At 39.6% G+C, this 19928-nt stretch overlaps 1 protein-coding gene across 8 annotated transcripts in view; it reads right to left on the bottom strand.

Annotated features, from left to right (window-relative positions):
- SYNE2 (spectrin repeat containing nuclear envelope protein 2) overlaps positions 1–19928 on the bottom strand; it is a 326063-nt gene that overhangs the window by 78652 nt on the left and 227483 nt on the right. For 7 of the 8 annotated variants that reach the window (XM_024133495.2, XM_024133470.2, XM_024133489.2 and 4 more), the window contains exons 66-79: positions 19688–19918; positions 16108–16290; positions 14608–14736; positions 13917–14038; positions 13623–13764; positions 12013–12144; positions 10925–11077; positions 10591–10800; positions 9273–9374; positions 8361–8480; positions 7969–8169; positions 6252–6425; positions 4269–4400; positions 1171–1367 (exon numbers count right to left, since the gene is read on the bottom strand). In XM_024133495.2, coding sequence (XP_023989263.1) covers positions 1171–1367; positions 4269–4400; positions 6252–6425; positions 7969–8169; positions 8361–8480; positions 9273–9374; positions 10591–10800; positions 10925–11077; positions 12013–12144; positions 13623–13764; positions 13917–14038; positions 14608–14736; positions 16108–16290; positions 19688–19918 — 2228 coding nt within the window. The remainder of the gene's footprint in view (positions 1–1170; positions 1368–4268; positions 4401–6251; positions 6426–7968; positions 8170–8360; positions 8481–9272; positions 9375–10590; positions 10801–10924; positions 11078–12012; positions 12145–13622; positions 13765–13916; positions 14039–14607; positions 14737–16107; positions 16291–19687; positions 19919–19928) is intronic. The other variant, XM_055088521.1, reaches the window with a different exon arrangement.

Here is a 19928-nt window from a genome sequence, read left to right as displayed (position 1 = left end):
ATCCCAGGTCCCAAATCTGATGCTCCTGTCATTTTCTACGACTCTGTAATGACTAATCAAGAACAAAGAGGCATTTTAAAGTCTAAAATAGTCTTTTAAAAGTTTATTACAGCTATACAAAAGTAAACCCACAGGTAAGGACAGAAATTATTTTTATTCATCAAACGTCCTCTATAGATTTGTGTACAGTAAAAATATAACCAGCTTTGGTATAAGTTGTATAATAGCAAATTGCTATTGGCTGGATGCCAATATATTTATCTGATGGAATGAAAATATCCAAGCAAAATGCTGTCCCTCTTGTAACTTCTAAACTTCTTTAGGTTAAGACAGCCTCCCTAAGAGGTGGGAAAGAGAATGAGGTTAAATGTTCTATGTTTTCTACCTTCTTCAAGGGTTTCACTTATAATGATATCACTTATATGTGGAATCTAAAATATGATAAAAATGAACTTATTTACAATACAGAAACAGACATAGAAAACAAACTTATGGCCACCAAAGGGGAAAGGGATGGGGAGGGATAAATTAGGAGTTTGGGATTAACAAATACATACTACTATATATAAAATAGATAAACAACAAGGTCCTACTATAAAGCACACAGAACTATATTCAGTATCCTATAATAAACCACAATGGAAAAGAATATGAAAAAGAATATATGTATTATATATATAACTGAATATATATTACTGAACATGTATTATGAGTCACTTTGCTATATACACCAGAAACTAACACATTGTAAATCAAGTATACTTCAATACAAAATAAAAAAAAATTTTTTTTTAAGATTTGATCAGTTAAAGCAAAAAAATTCTTTGAAGAACTCCAAAGACTTTTTCAAACTATTCCATTAGCTAAAATTATTTTTAAGATTTAAAAAAATTTTGGAAGAGTGTAGGAAAGAGCAACATCATGGCATAAAGGTAACATGTGTATAATTTTATAACATAATTCCTAGTTTCCACAGGACTGATTAGACATTATCCTGAGTCTTGCAAACTAGCATCAGAGCCTCTAGTTCCCATTTAGCCTGGAAGAGGGACTCAACTGCTTTAGATTGTCAAAAGCCGTACAACAGGGGGACGGCATGTAAAATCTGGTTGACTGCAGAATCCCTCTGAGGTCTTTTTCTGATGCCAATCAATCCCTAAGAAACCACACCTGAGCAGATGCTTGAGAAGCGTTTGTAGTCTGTGTAGTTCGTGATCAATTTTTTTGTTTAGGGACAACCACTGCTCTTCCAGTTTTGCAATCTGGCCCTCTAGTTCAGGACAGCTCACGGAGACCACCAGCTGTTTGCCTTCATTCACAGTCTGGTAAAGCCGGGCATGCTTCTCATCGATGTTTCTTTTTATTTGCTGATAAAAATAAAGTCATAGAATGAATTATTTAAAAATTAAATCAGCCAGTCAATTCACAAATACTTCATGAAAAACCTACAGTACAGGCTACTGAAGAAACAGTAACACTTTCCAAACCCTCAAGACTCTTGCAGTCTGGCTGAAAAAACATGATTAATGGATTATTAATTATCTTTCACAATGAGAGTGTCCAATGCATTTCTACTGCACAGATTATACATGCAATATAAAATGAAAATTCACAGATTTAGATCTGATCGTTACTTCTTTCACCTAGAAACTAAAAAGGTGATGGTCTACAGGGCACACTGAGCTTGCAGAGAGGTTTTGTGTGACCTAAAGTTTATTCTGAAAATCAAGAAATTTTACATAGAAATCAAGATTTCCTGTGACTCGGGGAAAACAGGAAGCTCTAGCATGCTCCTTTGGAAGAGGCTGTTCTCCTGGGTTCTCCTCCACCACTGTCCCCACCGGCCCTCCAACTGTCCACCCAGTCAGTGACCCTTATTTCTGTTCTCCTGCCTGGGCACCTGGAAGCATTTTACATTGCGGCCTAGGTATGAAGGGGATCAATAAGAAAACATTTCTTTATCATCTTTTAGACCTAAACAGTAGGGGGAAAAGCTCATTTTGAGAGTCTTCTGGATATAAGGATTCAGGAGGGAGAAAAGAAGAGGATTTTAGAAGAATAAATGAAAACAACACACTGCTAATTCAACTTCATGAAAAAAAAAAAAAAATTCTTCAGAACTGCAAATGCAATGACCCCCTGAAGAGAACTCTGCCTAAAGGCAATTATCTTCTGCAGTTGGGTTCAGCTAATGACACATATCCTGACAGTTACTTAAATTTAATCTTAAAAAATAAATTATGATCAAAACAGAACATTTGCTATTTTCCAATTAACTTAAGCATTTTAAAAAATTAATAAAAAAGTCTACCTCCAATGCCCTTTCCACCACTCCTAGCTGCAACCCCTTCTGCCTGCCCGAGTCCACAGGCTAGAATAAAATGTCCAACATTAGTTTAAAAAAAAAAAAAGGTTCTAATTTTCTAAGGCTTCAGTGTGAGATACTTCATCTTAAGAGTATCTCTGAGAAGTTTTGTGTTTTTTTTTTTTTTTTTTTTCCAAAATATCTTTTGTTGGGCTTCCCTGGTGGCTCAGTGGTTGAGAGTCCGCCTGCCAATGCAGGGGACACGGGTTCGTGCCCCGGTCCGGGAAGATTCCACATGCCGCGGAGCGGCTGGGCCCGTGAGCCATGGCCGCTGAGCCTGCGCGTCCGGAGCCTGTGCTCCGCAGTGGGAGAGGCCACAGCAGTGAGAGGCCCGCGTACCGAAAAAAAAAAAAATCTTTTGTTACAGTTACATGGAAATGCTATTGTTTCATGGGTTGCCCTCATATCTGAGAAGTTTTAATTTTCCCATTTTATACATGGGAGTCAGACTGCACTGGTCACTCGGTCAATGAGGTATCAACCGGCATTGGAACACGGCTTGTTCAACACCAGAGGCCATGCAACGGAATGACCCTACATTCCCGGCCCACAGACGTCCCCTGATCAAGATACACACAAACCTCTCCATGACGCAGAAGACGATAACGACCTAAGGAACGCTATCAGTGAGATGGGCTTTACTAGATATCTGTCTTCTTTTAGTCTGGCAAATGTATTTAAAAGTCTTAGAATAATTATTTTGATTTTTAAAATATTTCAAACTTAACAGAATCACAGGTTATAGTTTAAGGTATACAGCTACTCTTGGGGAAATAATCAGGCTTCTATCAGGTTGGCTAATATGAACTGTTTCTTAATATAATAAGGTTTAAAACCGATCTGTTTTCAGCTGCATTCTTTCAGCTGTTCAGATGGCACCTTCTGCACCCCTAGGCTAACAAAGAATTAAAGAGCAGCTTCCCGCCCCCTTAAGATTCAGCTTTATCTCTGAGTTCGACTCAATATGACAAGATGGCAAAGAGATCAATGGCAGCTTTCAAGACACCTAGAGAGCATAACTACAGCATTCCAGCCTCTGGAAAATGTTCCTTACAGGAGCTTAAGTGCCTCCAAGGAATGGTGGGACCCTGCCAAGTATTCCACGCCTTCTTCTTCCATCCAGGCTGGTCTAGCAACAAACCTGCCTTTGAAGTTTTAAAGTTGATATTTGATAGCAACCTCTAGCTGCCCAACTCAGATTCTGACCACATACATTCTAAAGTTAAAACTAAGTATTTTCAGTTTCTGCAGAAAATATTTAAAACTTGTTTTTATCTTGTTGGTCATGTTCTAAACACCACCTGAAACCATTTTAAGGTTTTATCTTTTCTATGGCATTGAAATTTGAGACACAGAGACTTTGATAATAACAATATCAAACATTACACAAGAAAAAATTTCAAGTTTGAAGTCTCTTTATAACGCTGGTGGCAGGTAACAGATTATTGTTTGTCTCATAGGCTATGTCCAGTCAGGGCTTCACTGTTGTCATAAAACTAAAAATATGTTCAGAGGCCCGTGGTTTACAAAGTTCTTCCCATACTTTAGCTCATGTCCCCACCCACTGACATCCACCTCCAGAGACTGGTAGCACCAGTTTGATTACCTACATGCTACAGATAAAGACACTGAGGCTTAGGGACAGAAAGTTGACGAAGTGATAAGTGAGAGCCAGGACTCAAACCAAGGTCCCGACCCCATGTCAGACACGTGGTTATGTCAAGAAGCCCACAAGTAAATCTGCAGTTTCCCCAAATATGTCTCACTGTGAGTTGTGTGAGGAATGATATTTCATTTCAATTCAAATCATTCACCTTCAAAGTCAAGTAATTTAGTCAAAACACAATAAAAACACAAAGTGCTACAGACAATGACTTTGACGGCTTAAGTGGAAGCAAAATACCTGGTAAAATGAAATCCTTTCCATTAATCTTTCCTCCGTCTCTTCCACCAAACTCACAGAGGGCAACGTAGATACAAGAATTTCCAGGTCCTTTTCAAGAGATGCATAGTTTTCATCAAATTCTTCCCATTTCTAAAGAATTAAGAACACATGATCAGCAGGGGGCTTTTTCTAGAGTAGTTCCAGATAATGACAAAATTAATCCTAAAAACAAAGATGAACTCTGAGACCGTACAAAATTAAAGCACAGATTCCAGGGGTTTCTGAGATATAACCCACCCTAGTAAGAGCTCAGTGTCTGGTGGGAAACAACTCCACTTCCACTGCTTTGTGGAGAAGGTTTTAAAAAATCCAGTTGGTATTAGGGTTTTATGCCTGTCTCGTCAAATCGAGTAGGGAATAATAGGATTAATTTAAAGCGATACTCTCAGCATACACCTCTGTGGAGACCTCAGAGCCTTTCTCTTACTTGGAAAGGAAGGGGCTAACTTGTAAAGTCTTTTTCAACAGAAGCTTCTGTTAGGCTCCTCCCAATGCTCCCTGCTCCAACCCCCAGTCCGGCGAACATTACCCAACAAACATGACCCAAACCGTGACCCTACCGTGCTGCTTGAAGAAGCTGTTTGAGAAGTTACGGGCTTACGCTTCATCAGGGGAGTAACTACTGCCTTAGCCTGAGTCTGCCTTGTCCTAGCTCTCTCCATTTCCATAGAAGCCCACCCCTAGGGTCTCAGCGCTCTATAGAGCTGACTTAGGGACATGAAATCTTACCTGCTGGAAAATTAACCACCTTAGTAATTCTCATAGCTAGTGAAACAGCGGGTGACATGGCTGTTAGGGGCACTCACTGGGTTCATGGAGTCTTTTTTTTTTTTTTTTTTAACTTATTTATTATTTATTTGGCTGTGCCACAGGGCATGTGGGATCTTAGTTCCCTGACCAGGGAGTAAACCTGTGTCCCCTGCAGTGGAAGCATGGAGTCTTAACCACTGGACTGCCAGGGAAGTCCCTCATGGAGTCTTTTTTTAAAATACAATGAACTATTACTATAAATATCAACTTGACACACTAACTAGAAAATTACTTTTATTAGCATAAAATAATACTATAGCTTATTATCACATTAAAAAGTTGAATACTGGAACTTTCCTGGTGGCACAGTGGTTAGGAATCTGCCTGCCAGTGCAGAGGACACAGGTTTGATCCCACATGTCACGGAGCAACTAAGCCCGTGTGCCACAACTACTGAGCCTGCGCTCTAGAGCCCGCGAGCCACAACTACTGAGCCCGCGTGTCACAACTACTGAAGCCTGTGAGCCTAGAGCCCGTGCTCCACAACAAGAGAAGCCAATGTGATGAGAAGCCCACGCACCGCAATGAAGAGTAGCCTCCGCTCGCCGCAACTAGAGAAAGCCTGCATGCAGCAACAAAGACTCAATGCAGCCAAAAAGAAAACAAATTAAAAAAAAAAGTTGAATATTTCTTTGTTTTTTGTTTATTTCCTTTATGTGCTAACATCCACCGTGTTTAAGAAGTTAAAGGGGAAATAAACCTTAAAATTGAGAAATAGCTTTATGTAAGCTTAATTTTTTTCTTTGAATCGGGACAGGACTGTCATGAACCCACTTCAGCAACAGAACATCTGGGCTTGTCCTCTTTGGGATGTACAATTTCTGAACCACTGACTATTTCATCAAATGATCTCATTCAAGATCTCAAAGTGCTTTCCATTTTGTTTATTTGTACACAAACCTAGAAGATAGAAAGATGCTGTGCCATCCCTAACCAACATATAAGAAATCTCAGCTAATATTTCATTCCGGGAGTAGCAGTCAGAGCTGGAACAGGATTCCACATTCCTCACTGCTGGTTCCCACTTAACTACTGCTTAATAATAACCAGATACTTGTTTTCGAACCTAGAGGTGATGATTGAAAATCCAGAATTCCTGGCTTAAGTACAAAATTTATGAAAGCCACATACCTGCAATAAACTTTGCAGCTTTATTCCACACTGGTGTGACTTTTCTTCTAGTAATTTAACTTCCTTTACTTGTTCTGCCCAAAATGTCTCTTTCTTTTGCAATAAAGAGGGAAGCATTTTGTTGGAGTATGTTTGGATCAACAGCATGTCAGCAACAAGCTTCTGGAAAAAAAGCTGCGAAATGAGGAAGATTTTAATATTTATTTATTTTTACATTGTGAAAAATCTTAAAATTCAAGTTACTTCAACATGTTATAGTGTCATTTACTTTTTAATCCAAAATCCCAGGACAGCCATGTAGAGTCAAACACACGAGAAAACGAAATAAAAATTGTCTATTTGTCCATAGTCTTTGAGTATGAATGGAATTTTAACAAATCACAAAGAAAAATTACCCTAGGTAATATTTTCCACAAAATAGTCCATATTAAAGGGCAAACATTATTAATTAGTCAATTTAAATTTCCAGTGAGATCTTCCTATATCAGTTATTCCAAGTTTTAAGAAACTTTACAAAAAGTGGTTACAAAAAGTGGTAAAGCCACTGATGTGGCTAATTAGTTTCAAGATGATAAATTGGATGGATAGTTGTGTGAGCCCAAGAAACTCACATATTCAATAGCCAGGGGTTCCTAAACTCTGGTTCTAACTTCTACACAATAAAATAGTTAACTAAAGGGAATTCGCTGATGGGGTCTATTGGGATTCTGGTTGGTAAAAGCTCCCAGAATAGCACTTTAAGACCTTTAAAGAGGAAGGCTTTCCTTCACATGGCTCTCTATTTATAGTTGGCTGCTGCCTCTAGTTGTTTGGGGGGGACTTATTAGGTGAATCCCTTCTCTTGTTCCTTGAAAAGGATATATAGAAGGGTTTATAAAAGCATCTAGCATAAGGTCTGACACATTGTATATATCAGTTAATATATTTTCTCCTCTTCCCTGCCATCCTTTATACAATATTTACCTCTGAATTTTTCTTAGACTAAGGTCTACTTAATCAAAAGCCTAGACTTCAGCTTATTGAAGGCAGGAACTCTTATATATATATACATATATATATTTTTTTTTTTTTTTTTTTTTTTTTTTTTTGCGTTACGTGATCACGGGCCCAGCCGCTCCACGGCATGTGGGATCTTCCCGGACTGGGGCACGAACCCGTGTCCCCTGCATCGGCAGGCGGACTCTCAACCACTGCGCCACCAGGGAAGCCCTGTCTTATACATTTTTATTATCAGCACTTAATTACTGCATATCTCTTGTTGATGATCATGAGGTTTTGTTTAATGAAATGAATGGAAAACAAAAGGATTTATTGTAGCATTACGCTAGACATACATTTATGTAATTTAAATATTTCTTTTGATTTCAGTTCTCAGTAAAGCCTCTCCTAACCCCCGAATTCAATTCCCTCTATTAAATGTTCTTAAAGTGTGTATGCCAAGTTTAATTTTAAATTTGTTTGAATGACTCCTTGACAAATATGTCTTCTCAATCAACTGAAAGCTCCATAAGTATTAGGAACTATGTCTGTTTTCACTCACAATCATATTCTTACAAGTTTAGCAGGGTTCCTGGTACACACTGAGCACTGTAATAGATGTTAGTTAAAAGAATGAAGGAATGATGTAAATTTCACCAAGGAAGAAAACGGATGCTCTTAATTCACACTCAGAAAAACTTAAAGTCTATGAAAAGGTGATCTGACCCACGTGTCTTACCTTGTGATTTTGTATTTGAGCCTGTAAGGCAACTTTACTTTTGGTTTGTTGTAAGTGGTCATGAGCAAGATTTTCCTTTCCGATATTCACCAGTTCTACCATGCCTTGCAACAAAGCATCTTGCTGGCTCTCAGTGATGAAAGGGCTGCTGAGTTTTGTGTACCTGGCTCTCAGGATTCCCCACATTCTGTCAAGTACATCCTGAAAAGAAAGAGCAGGTGTGCACAGACTTTTCCACCCAACCATGAAAATAACCCAAATGAAGAACATATCTAAATTCCCTTGGTAGAAGAAAAAAGTCTTACTCTTTACAATCATAGTAATTCATGAAGAGTAAATTGTAAGAGTCATACTCTTTATAATCCATAGTTATGTCTTCTGCTCAGACATACCTCTAATTTGTAAACCTCCTGGAGTAGAACAGAAGGTAAATGAAGCCTCTCCCCTTCGTCTCTTAGTTTGGCCACTCGGCTCTCAGAGTTCTGCAGCTCCACTGTATATGCATCTGCTTTCTAAAGCGAGAGACAATACAAAAAAGTAAAACCCTTTAATAAGGAGTCTACATATTCATTTAAAAAGAATTAAACAGTATAGAAAAGAATTAAGGGAAAAGTGAAAGTCCCACTTCTCTCCTCTCCATTCTCCCCAAAGATCCACAGTTGACAGTTTGTTCCTAATGTGTTCAAAGCATGTACTGAGTAGAGGTATAGTGCACATCCTGAAACACAACAGATTGCACACATCATTGTGTTCTGCAATTTGCATTCCTCACTTATCAGCTCCTCAGCATCTCTTCACATCAGTACAAACGTATCTGGAGCCTTTTAAACGGACATATAGTATGCCATTGTAAGGCTGCTCACTGCTCTAGCAACAGTCTGCTCTTAATGGACTTTTGGGCTATTTAGAGTCTTTAATTCAAGCAGTGCAGCTAGGTCCATCCTTGAATATTCATAAACATATTTTCTTTATGCACTTGCCTTTTTCTTTAGGATAAGTGCAAGTCTAGTACCTAGAGAAGTGCCTGAACATAGTAGGTCCTCAATTAATACTTGCTGGATAAATGGAGTGAAAGAGCTGCTGTATGGAAGAGCATTTAGGCTTAAAGTTTTGATATGTAGCCAAATGATCCCTAGATGCTGGACTAATTGGCACTCCTACAAAGAGGGTGAGGGTTTCATTTCTCAATACCCTTCCCAACACTAAACAAACTTATATTTCGGGAAGTGATTCAGAAACACAGCTTATACACAAGACTCTCTGGTTCAAGGTTAAGTCAGTTTGAATTATTTTGACTTGATTACCTGAAGCTGTTCATCAATACTCTGGCCGCTAATTTCATTCAGAGATTGTTGTAAAGATGTTTTATTCTTAATAAGTTGATCATATAATCGTTTTATTTCATTCTGTATAAAAAGATAAATGCAGGAAACAGTGAGAATCTCACTTAGGCCTTCAGTACCTTTTTAAAAATTCAGTTGTCTTTCAGTTTCTGTGCTATAAAAAATTTCAAACATATGTCAAAATAGGAGGAATCCCTGCATTCCCAACACCCATCCAGCTTTAACAATTACTGACTTGGGGCTGGTCGTCTGTCTTCTGCACCCTCCCCTGAGCTTTCTTGACTGTACCTAACCTTCCTTCCCTCAGATTATTTGGAAGCAAATCCCAGATATCATATTATTTCACTAGTATATGTTTCAGTATGTATTTCCTGAAAGATAAAGATTCCTCCCTTTAAAAATACCACAAATCAATAATAATTCCTTAGTATTATTAACTGTCTAGGCAGGGTTCACATTTCTCTAATTGCCTATACTTTTTCCTTTTGGTTTGTTGGAACCGGGATCTAAATGAGGTCCAATAGGCTGCAATGGATTAACAAGTGTCTTAAGTCCCTTGTAATCTGCAGGCTCCCTGCCCATCTCTCTCTTTTTTTGTTTTTTTTGGATTTTTTGGTGTTAGGGTGGCGGGCTGGTCGTGGAAAAAAAGCACATATACACACATTCTATGCAGCTTGCCACTGCCTGGGCCTGGCTGACTGCATTCCCTCGGTGCCGCTCAACCTGTTCCTCCCTTGTGTCTATTTGACTTGGATTCTAGAGGCTTGATCAGATTCAGGTTTGATTTTATGGGCAAGACTCCTTCCTAAGTGATGTTCTGTTTCATTTCTCTCTCATTAGATAGTTTTTAGTAGCTTCCTAACTAGTCCACCTGCCTCAAGTCTCTGCTCTAATCCCCATTAGACAACTGCCAGCTGGGTCTGCCGGAAATGTACATGGACTGTCATTCCTTTGCTCAAAAACTGTAATGGCTCCCCTTACCTAGAAATCCTGCCAGGTGACGCTCTTTAAGTGGCTGAATGTAATGCAGGAAAGAAACATTACTTTAGCTCAACCTAATAGATTCATACCCGAGAGTTTGGAAAGGACCTCACTTTCAAATGGTCTCCCACCATGAGCAGCTTCTGAACTAACTTAAAGACCTTCATAGAAAGAGTGTCATCGCTTTCCTTAGCAATTCCCACTCATGAATGCTGCCAGGAATAGGAATGAATGGATATTAGAGGTCCATGCGATGACCTAAAACAGTGCCAAAGCAGCCAAGCGCCCAGACCCATACCTGATAACTGCGGTTATAGTCGAGGCCAGCTTTCAGGGACTTGCTCCTAGAGGCAGTTGTAGCCTGGATGTGCTCCAGGTAGACTTGGAGGTTATCAAAACAGTCAAGGAACAGGCTGGCGTTCTTGCCAGGCCAAGTCATGGCTTTTGAAATATCATTCTTCTTGTCACTCATAGCTAAGCAAAGTTTTTTCAACTCAAGAGCCAGAGTCTGCAAAGTGGAGAGGAAGAAAGACACTGTGAACAAGGTCTGACCTTGAGAGGTTTCAGCTCTAGTTAACTAGTGGGCTGCCTGTGGTAATGGCCAACACATGGGCTTGATGGACGCTCCCTACCTCGTAGTGCACCTGCTGGGCACCGACATCCCCTCTCAAGAGCCAAGGGGTCTGCAGCATCTCCTCCACACTGCCCAGGCACTGACTGAGGGTCAGAAAGAGTTCAAGTAATTTCTTATCGAAATTTGCATATGTTTCTTCTGACACGTTTTCCTAAATCAAGAGGAGCAAAGGAAAAATAAAAATCACTAAGATTCCTCGCCTTCCTAAGCCTACATTTTCCCTGGTTTCCATTATAGTTTACAATTTACATTATGCTTTTTTTTTTAAATAATTAGTCATTTCAAATGCATTGTGAACTAGGTAGCAGAATAAATAAACAAAATTAAGATGTTAACTCTGAGAGAAACAAGTTTAAGAAACTCAGTGGTAGGTAGTGAGTTGACTACTGAATGGAATTAAAAGGTAAATCAAAAGATGAAGAACTTCTTTAGTGGGGCCATCCAGGTGGAAGCGTGGTCCCAGATAAATCACACTATCCCTCTTTCCACTGTTCTCCGCCTCCCATATTTTAACATAGGAGAAAGTGGGTTATGAAATCAGGTATGGCCTGGAGATGGAAAAGAAGTCAAGAAAGTTGAAGGGTTCCTTAGAAAAAGGTACAACATCTTAAAGGTAGGCATGGTACGGCATGGTGACTATAAGTAAATTAGGAGCCTGCCGAAGCTACTGATTACCCCAATTTGGGCTGTTTCCTGCCCTGTTCTTTGATGGGTACCTAAGCTATCCCGCACACCGCTTCAGTGTTAAGCCTACTCAAGGTTGGAAACCTTGCAGCTACTCCCTCCCTCCCTTCTCACCCTTGCAATCCCAGAGCCCCACTGCAGACAGTACTAATCAATCAAGACCTTTGTTCCTGCCAATCCTGGACTCAGGTTTAGAAGCCTATGCACATGGTATTCTACGCAACCACTACCAAATTTACCAGCCTCAGTAAGAGAGATAAATCCTATTTGCAATTCTAGAACTCATTCCATTATGTGTCCTATTATTTGTTCAGTAAAGAAAATTAAGACCAATTTACAATATCACATTTCCCCTCATTTTTGTTATTGCAATGAGGAAAATATATAACATGCAGCTGCTACCTGTGTCTGAAGATTATTTGCTTCTTGACGGAGGTCTTCAAGCTGGGTGGTATAAGTTTTCAGTTCTTCAGTTGTTGGGTATCTAAAGTTATATATACTCACACTGGGTAGAACACTCATATTTGTGGCAACCTATTTGAAAAAGGGAAACCATATTACAAAGAGTTTGAGATCCTGTGAATGTTAACATAAAACATCAAAAATGCCTTAACATGCTATCTTCCGAGTTTACCTTCTTGGAAAGTGTTTTTTGTCTATCTTGTCGTTTATAAGAAAAAAGTAATTAAATTAAAATTTAAACATTTTGGACAGCTTTGAAAAGTCATGACAGGCTTTACACAGACACTTGAAGGTCCATTTAGATAACAAAACGAGGGGAAACAAAGTATAATTTGAAAAATAGAATAAAACCACTAATCTTTCAAATTGTAAGGATGCTATCTATCTGTGTTCCAAGGTTAGCTGTTTCTTTTCCCATTTATTGGTAGACTCCTGGCATACAGCCAACTCTTAGAATAGAATACAGTCACCTCCAGGGACAGATTTGCATCTTGATTTGTTATTGAAAAACTAAATAAGTACTGAAAATGAGCTGTGACATCAGAAGGGAGAATGGTTCAGAGTTAATTTCTTTCCCAAATTGGAAAACTAACATATATAAAGGAACAGAGGGGGATGGTGGATGACTCCGCTTGGGTGGAAGGGTGGAGAACAAGGGATGTTATTCTATTGCTGGAAAAAAAATGATATATTACATGTTATAGTGTATATGACAAGGAGAAAGCAAGACTAAAGTCCTACCAATGAATTTGATTCAACTTTAATTGGTCAAATAAGGTTCTTGGTAGAGTAGAAGAGAACAGAAAAGTTCCCACCAGATTGGGGAATTGGGAAACCATTGAAAACCTTTGTCCCGGCGGTTTGAGTGCAAAGTTAAAGGCAGAAGCTTGATTTCTGGGAGCAACAGTGCTATTCTGCTCATGGGCTCCCTGGTTAGAGAGACATCCATCAGTAGCTGGTACAGTATGAATAAACCCTTGTAATGGCAATAATCAGGTGTGATAAGGCGTGCTGGTGAGAATACCTATAGACAGGTACCATTGGCATAGGGGCCAGCACACTGCAGATGCCAAATAAAAATATTCTGATGAATGAATGACACTCATACAGCAACGTATCATTTTCAAAGTATTTTTTTACATATATTATTCATTCCTTTATTCATTCAACATATAGTAACCAAGATTTTTTGATGTTCCGGTTATTACTGTGCCAGGCACTCAAACGTGAATCAGGCAGACATGGTCTTTCTTCTCATGCCATCTAATGGAGAATACAGACAAATACGCAGGTGTATAGAATAGTAAGAGCTATGATCAGGGAAGCCCAGTGTGCTATAGAAGCACAAAAGGGAAGCACTTAATGCAGATTTCCAGGAAGATGAAAAGAGGACAGCTGAGTAAGAAAATCCACCTGGCATCTTTGCCTTCTGAAAATAAATAAACTGCTTTTTGAAAATAATGCAGAACATACATGTGTGTTTAATGAATGCTCGCTGGATTTTCAAAGGTAAACACACTTATTTACACTGTGTGCACATACACACTGACCTGGGGCTGCACAAGCTGAGGCAGGGGAAGCCGAATTTTTGATGCAAGTTCATGATGTAAATATTGCCATTTATCTCCACTTTGGCCCTGGGTTGACAAGATCAAGTCTGGAGCATCATTTTCAGGGCTAGATGCCTTACTGCTTTTAAGGGAAAACAGAAGGTGAAAAGAATAATCAACATACAAAAATTTTATTACATTCAGACAATGTTTTATAAGTGATATTAAAAGAAACACTGTTAACTCTCCCAACCACAATACTACCGAATGTCCGATTCTTTAAAAATGTTTTACCTCACAGATGATGTCTGAGTTGTATCTTTATCATGTTGGCGATACTGAGGCCATATTTTGTTAGCATTAAATTCTATGAATTTGATTAAATCTTTCTGTTCCATTGGTTTTAACTCCAGAACCTATAATTGAATCAGATTAAAATAGTCCAATCAATCAAGGTTTTCAATCAGTACCCAAGGGTTTCTTCTGTTGAGATCAGCTGATTTGGAATCACTTCCTAAATCATTATTTACTATTACTCTTTCTTGCTTGCTTGTTCTCGTTAACTTTTATTTTTCAAAAACTTATTTAAAATATTCACACAATGACCAAGTATTGTTAAATATATGCTACACACATGGAAAACCACCCAAAATATCCTAACACATTTTGAAACAATAGGGAAAGAAGTGTTGCAGTTACAGAGGTAAGTTCACCCTAAAGATATTTGCTTAGTTTGATATAAGATGCAAGTTTATAAGGCAGCCAAGTTCCAATATCCCCAACTGCAGCAGATGAAAGCAAAGCAGCTACTGCAGTAAACGCTCAAAACTCAGAGCTGCTGCACACACAGGAACACTCACACATCACACTTTCTATTCAGTCACGTAAGAAAACACTCCAATGGCCTTTCAGTATTTAGTTCAATGGGACATTCCATACAGAAAGCTTTACTCTTATCTTTATAACTGTTTGGGGCTGAAATTACCTGTTGCTGCTGGAAATCTTTTTGTCTGCTGAACTGTGGCCTTTCAGTTACAATAGATTCAAATTCAGAAAGGTTATCTGGTTGGAGAACTTTCTGATGCTCGGAAGATTTCTTTAGCATGGTAGAATGCTGCAAAACATTTTATGATGGCAGACTATTTATTTAAAATGGTGACCTATTTCAATTCTAATAATGCGACTACACAATGGAAAAGTTTTATGTTAAGTAAATGACTGTATTTTGTTAATTACAATAATTATACACTACGGTTTAATGTACTTATTTCATAACAACTTCAAAAACCACTATGTTTGATGAAGTGGTCGTTTTATCATTCCTCAACTTAACTCATCCAATGAGTTACTAAAAGCTAGGAAATCTATTGCACTTTTTTACTGAGGACAAAGTAAAACAGATATAAAAAACAGACATGGTATTATGCTTATGAACTCAAATTTCCCCTATGTCTAAAACATAAGTAGTTGTTTTAAAAGAGAGAGAACATACTAGGATAAAAGGGGATCCATACAGCCTGTGTATTTGTAGCCAATCTTATTTCTGTGAATGTAAGCCCTCTTAAGTAGAAACCACCAACTCATAAGTATGGATGCAAATCTTACATAGTAAGATCCTACTCACAAAATGAACATTTGCATTTATATATACAGAATGCTTTTAAAAGTCACAGCATACTTTAGCTGTATGATACTTTCATCAGTATATGTGAATATTTATAAATGAATAACAAAAAGTACCCTGGAAACAGGTTTTGTGTTTCTGATTGTCAAATTTTAATCTTATCTATAAAGGCTTCATTTTTCCAGTCAATCAGTCACACAATTCCTTTAAAATATATCCTTCTTTTATGAAGAAGGCTTACAGAGAGCTCATGATCAGCAAGAACAATCAACCCAGTCAAACCAACTCTAACCAAACCAACACCATCACTAAAGACAACCCAGATGGGAAAACTACACAGCAAAATGAAACCAATGACAAAAGCCAGTGGAACCAAGCCTTACAGTTTTTTTTTTTTTTTTTTTTAAAGAAGATGTTGGGGGTAGGAGTTTATTAATTAATTTATTTATTTTTGCTGTGTTGGGTCTTCGTTTCTGTGTGAGGGCTTTCTCTAGTTGTGGCAAGAGAGGGCCACTCTTCATCGTGGTGTGCGGGCCTCTCACTATTGCGGCCTCTCTTGTTGCAGAGCACAGGCTCCAGACGTGCAGGCTCAGTAGTTGTGGCTCACAGGCCCAGTTGCTCCGCGGCATGTGGGATCTTCCCAGACCAGGGCTCGAACCCGTGTCCCCTGCATTAGCAGGCAGATTCTCAACCACTGCGCCACCAGGGAAGCCCAAGCCTTACAGTTTTAAGAGGCATAATTCTTCCTTACTTACTGTAATTCCTCTGTAGTTGTTTCCTTACCTCCACCCAGAGCTCTTTGCTGATGGATCTACCACATGCATGTATCTACATACATGTTTATACACAGTCATATTTTACCTGGTTCTCGCTGTATTTCTCCTGCAGCATCATCTGGACTTTTTCCAAATTGCACTTCACGGTTTTTAGTTTCAAGGAAAGTGCTTCAGCCTCCTGTTGAGTGGCTCCACTGTCTCCCAGGCCCTGATCTTTGCAATTCTCTAACAGAGAGGCAACCTTGTGCTCAATCTCTGTTAGCATAGCCTAGGAAATAAAATCATTTAATTAATCATAGGTTTGGTCCTGAACAAGTGTTACAGTCCAAAATAAGTTAGATTCACTCTCTCTACCTAAGTGTATATATAAAGTCCTAGAAACACAAGTTGGAAGGGACCCTGGGGAAAGAAAAACAACTTCTACATAATTCCTGTGTTTATCCATAAGGGTACAACCAAACCAACTCCAAATTGGTTGTAAATAAATAATCTAAATCGGTTGTAAAATAATCTAAAACAAGTGATTCTATATTCACCTTAGAAAACAGAGCTTAATATATCCATTATAACATAGTGGTTAAGACCACAGACACAGGAACTAGACTGCCTGGGTTCGGATCCCAGCCGTGCCACTTCATAGCTGGGAAAATTTGGGCACCTTATACTGTATGGTTGTGCCTCTAGTCATCTATAAAATGGGGATAATAACAGAACTTACCTCCTGAGGTCACTTTGAGAAGCTAGAGTTAAATCCACATACTTTGGCCAGGGCTTGATACGTAGTCTGTGCCAACTATTATTTTTTTCCCCACCTTCCTAACCTTTTTCTGTTGCAATCCAAGTGCTGAGTAGTAATAAAAAAAGAATTCTTTGAAAATTCTTTCCTTTGCTCTTTTCCTTCGCTTTCTCAAGCCAAATAAGCTTCCCAAATATCAGAAGATGGCTACAGAAGACATAATTTGGAACCTAAAACACTTAGTCATTGATACAACTGGCCAACTTACACCCGGATCTAAAAATAAATCAGGAGGATGAAGTAAGTTTCCCAGTAAGTCACCATCATTGTTTTCCTCCTAACAGATGAAGTTTGCCCTCTCCTGGGGCTCAGGAGCCCCAAAAGTCATGTCAACTGGCTGGGCACACGAGTGTAGCAGCAGCATTCAGCCTTACATGCCGGCACTGTGAATGCTTGGGCGACTATGAACAAGTTCAGTTCTTTGAGAGAAACTTAAGGAAAAACTCTATTCTTAAAATAAATTTTCACATAACATACTTATAACTTCTCCATTCAAGCAAATTACTTGTATCCTCTATATATAGACTCTTCTAAGCTTAAACAATATGTACTTAAAGATTTTAAAGTGGCTGTAAACAAAGTATACTATAATTCTGCACTTTTTCTCCATTTAGCTATTTTATGTATACATTTTCATGTGTCTACATACATATACTTCATGATTCCTATTTTAATAGCCACAAGTCAATACTCTATAATTCTCTTAATCTCCCTATTGTTAAGCCTTTAAACTGATTCCAGTGCTTCACTTCTGTAATCAATGAAGCCATAAATATTCTTCTCCTTTTGGGTTACTTTCAGAGGGTAAATTTAAAGTAATGGGATTATTAGGTCAAAGAAGACGGACATCTTATCTGCTGACAGCTGACTTTCCAAAACATTGAACCAATCAGACAGACATTAGTGGATCTATTTCTCCAGAGTTTTCCAGGATGATATAATTTTTGTCAAGGTAATGTAGGAACAAAACAACAGCTGTTTTGATTCACATGTCTTTAATAATCAAGGCTAAACATTCTTCTCAAATATTAAATTACCAAATATAAATTTTTCTTGACTGATCTGTTTGCTCCTGTCCTTTGGACATTTTCCCTCTGGCAACTCAGTGTTTTTACAGACCACTGTAAGGCTTTTTATATGTTTCAAAGTTAAACTGTATGTGTCATGGTGTTATATAAATGAGCCAAAGTTGGCCCCTGTATATTGACCCATATGTTGTTCATTTCTTCACAGCAGAAATATCAGCTCACATTTCGCTAGTGCCAGACTCAAAACTGGACCCCCATATCTGTTAGCCGTGGTTAAGACAAACTTTGGTGCTCTAAAGACCCCAGCCTCTGCTGTCCTTCAGAGCTCTCTGGCATCACCTAGACACGAGCCCCTCTGGACTGCCCATCTCCTGGGATTTCCATTGTCTCTCCCCTTCCGGGTGGTGGTCCCACCCTGACTCCTTGCCAAAGCCTCTGGAAGGTCCCCCGCCGTGAGAGACTTTCCAGTCCCTCCAGGTCCCACCAAAACGCTGCTCAAGAAAACTCATTGTGAGCTACTGCCACCTTGCCGTCCTGTTTTTCCCTTGAGCAGCCCTCACATCCTTGAACTCACTACAAGTGGCCCAAGGACCAGATTCTGGTAATGATCAAGGAATTGGCTCTGGGAGTCTACCCAGTCAGCAGGACAATCAATTGGCAGATGGCTTCTGAATGGCCTTAAGTGGCTAGGTCTCAACATCTGGAATACTGCAGGTTCAGGTTAGAGTAGCACTGCTCTGTGCTGAATTACACTGTCTTCAGACTCTCAAGCGCCACATCAGCTAGGTCATGTAGTAGTGCCAGTATTTGAGTGAATCCGCCCTTGGAGCTGACTTTTTGGCTGAGAAGTGCTGAGCTGCCCAAGGAAGGAAGTCAGCTTGCTTACCTGGGTCCCACTGGACAGGCACCGGATGTTCTAAGACTGTGGGTCTGAATGGAAAAAGGGGAGGAGTGCCAGCCTCGGGCCAAGGTGGGTCTTCCCCAACCCCATAATGGGATATAGTGGGTGGAGCTCCCTGTGGGCTGGCCGGTGACTTGGGGTACTCTGAGAGGAAGTCCTTGTCCTTGGGACCACTGCAAGCGAGCCAATCTGGCCAAGGCAGGTCTTAAGTGCCTTTGGGGGAGGCGCCTCGGCTGGGCTGGGCTGGGCTGGGCTGGGCTGGGCTGGGCTGGGCTGTTGGGCGTGTCGATCAGTTATGCTCCTGCAGTATCTTCAGCCTTGCCCCTCCCTGGAGGGATACAGAGATCCCAACCTTTGGGCTGTGCCAGCAAATGTTACTCAAAATGGCTCCCAGGCAAGGAAGTTTACATTGCTGCCCCTCCCCAGCAACAGCGGGAGCATTTGTAATAACACGGCAGCAAAGCCCTTTTATATTATATCTGCAATCCTGCAAATCAGGATATTCATTTTCATTTCTGATGAATGAAAATTCAAAGAATTTAATATTATGAATAAAATTAGTATTTATTGAGCACTTTATATATACTTCATACACCAGACACTGATTTAGATAATTTATCTCATTTAATCCTGACAAAGTCTTAGGAGATAACGTACTCTAAAAAGAAAATGAGGTGGGAAGTTAACTCCTACCAGTTCACAGTTAATGACTGGATCTGAACTCTAGATTCTGAGATCTTACCCACTACTATCTCCCCAAATACTCTGCTTACATAAATCATTTCAAAGAACTATCCTGAGAACAAAAAGTTGAGGCCAAGATAAACATAGGGGTCACAGTAACAGGAAGAATCACACTGTTGCTTTAAAAGAAACTCACATAGTCTTAGAAGGTGATTGGTGAAGAGGCAGACCATGAGCTCAGACCCATTAGGCTTACCTGGCACCCTACCAGCTGCTGTTCCACCACTTGCTGCATGTCTGCATCTAACGTTTCCGGCTCGAATGCCACGTTGGCTTGCTGCAGCCACAGCTCCAGCTCAGCCACCTGGTTCTTGCAGACATGGAGGACTTCCGCAGGCTTGGGCCTTGCTTTTTCCACCGTGGCCTCAAAAGCTCCTTGCTCATCAGAAAAGGCCGGAGCTGCAACCTTGATAGGAGGTGTGGTACCCTAGGATAAA

Source organism: Physeter macrocephalus, chromosome 11 (assembly GCF_002837175.3).
Source record: "Physeter macrocephalus isolate SW-GA chromosome 11, ASM283717v5, whole genome shotgun sequence".
Classification (NCBI taxonomy): Eukaryota; Metazoa; Chordata; class Mammalia; order Artiodactyla; family Physeteridae; genus Physeter; species Physeter macrocephalus.
This window is presented reverse-complemented; position numbering and strand designations above follow the sequence as displayed.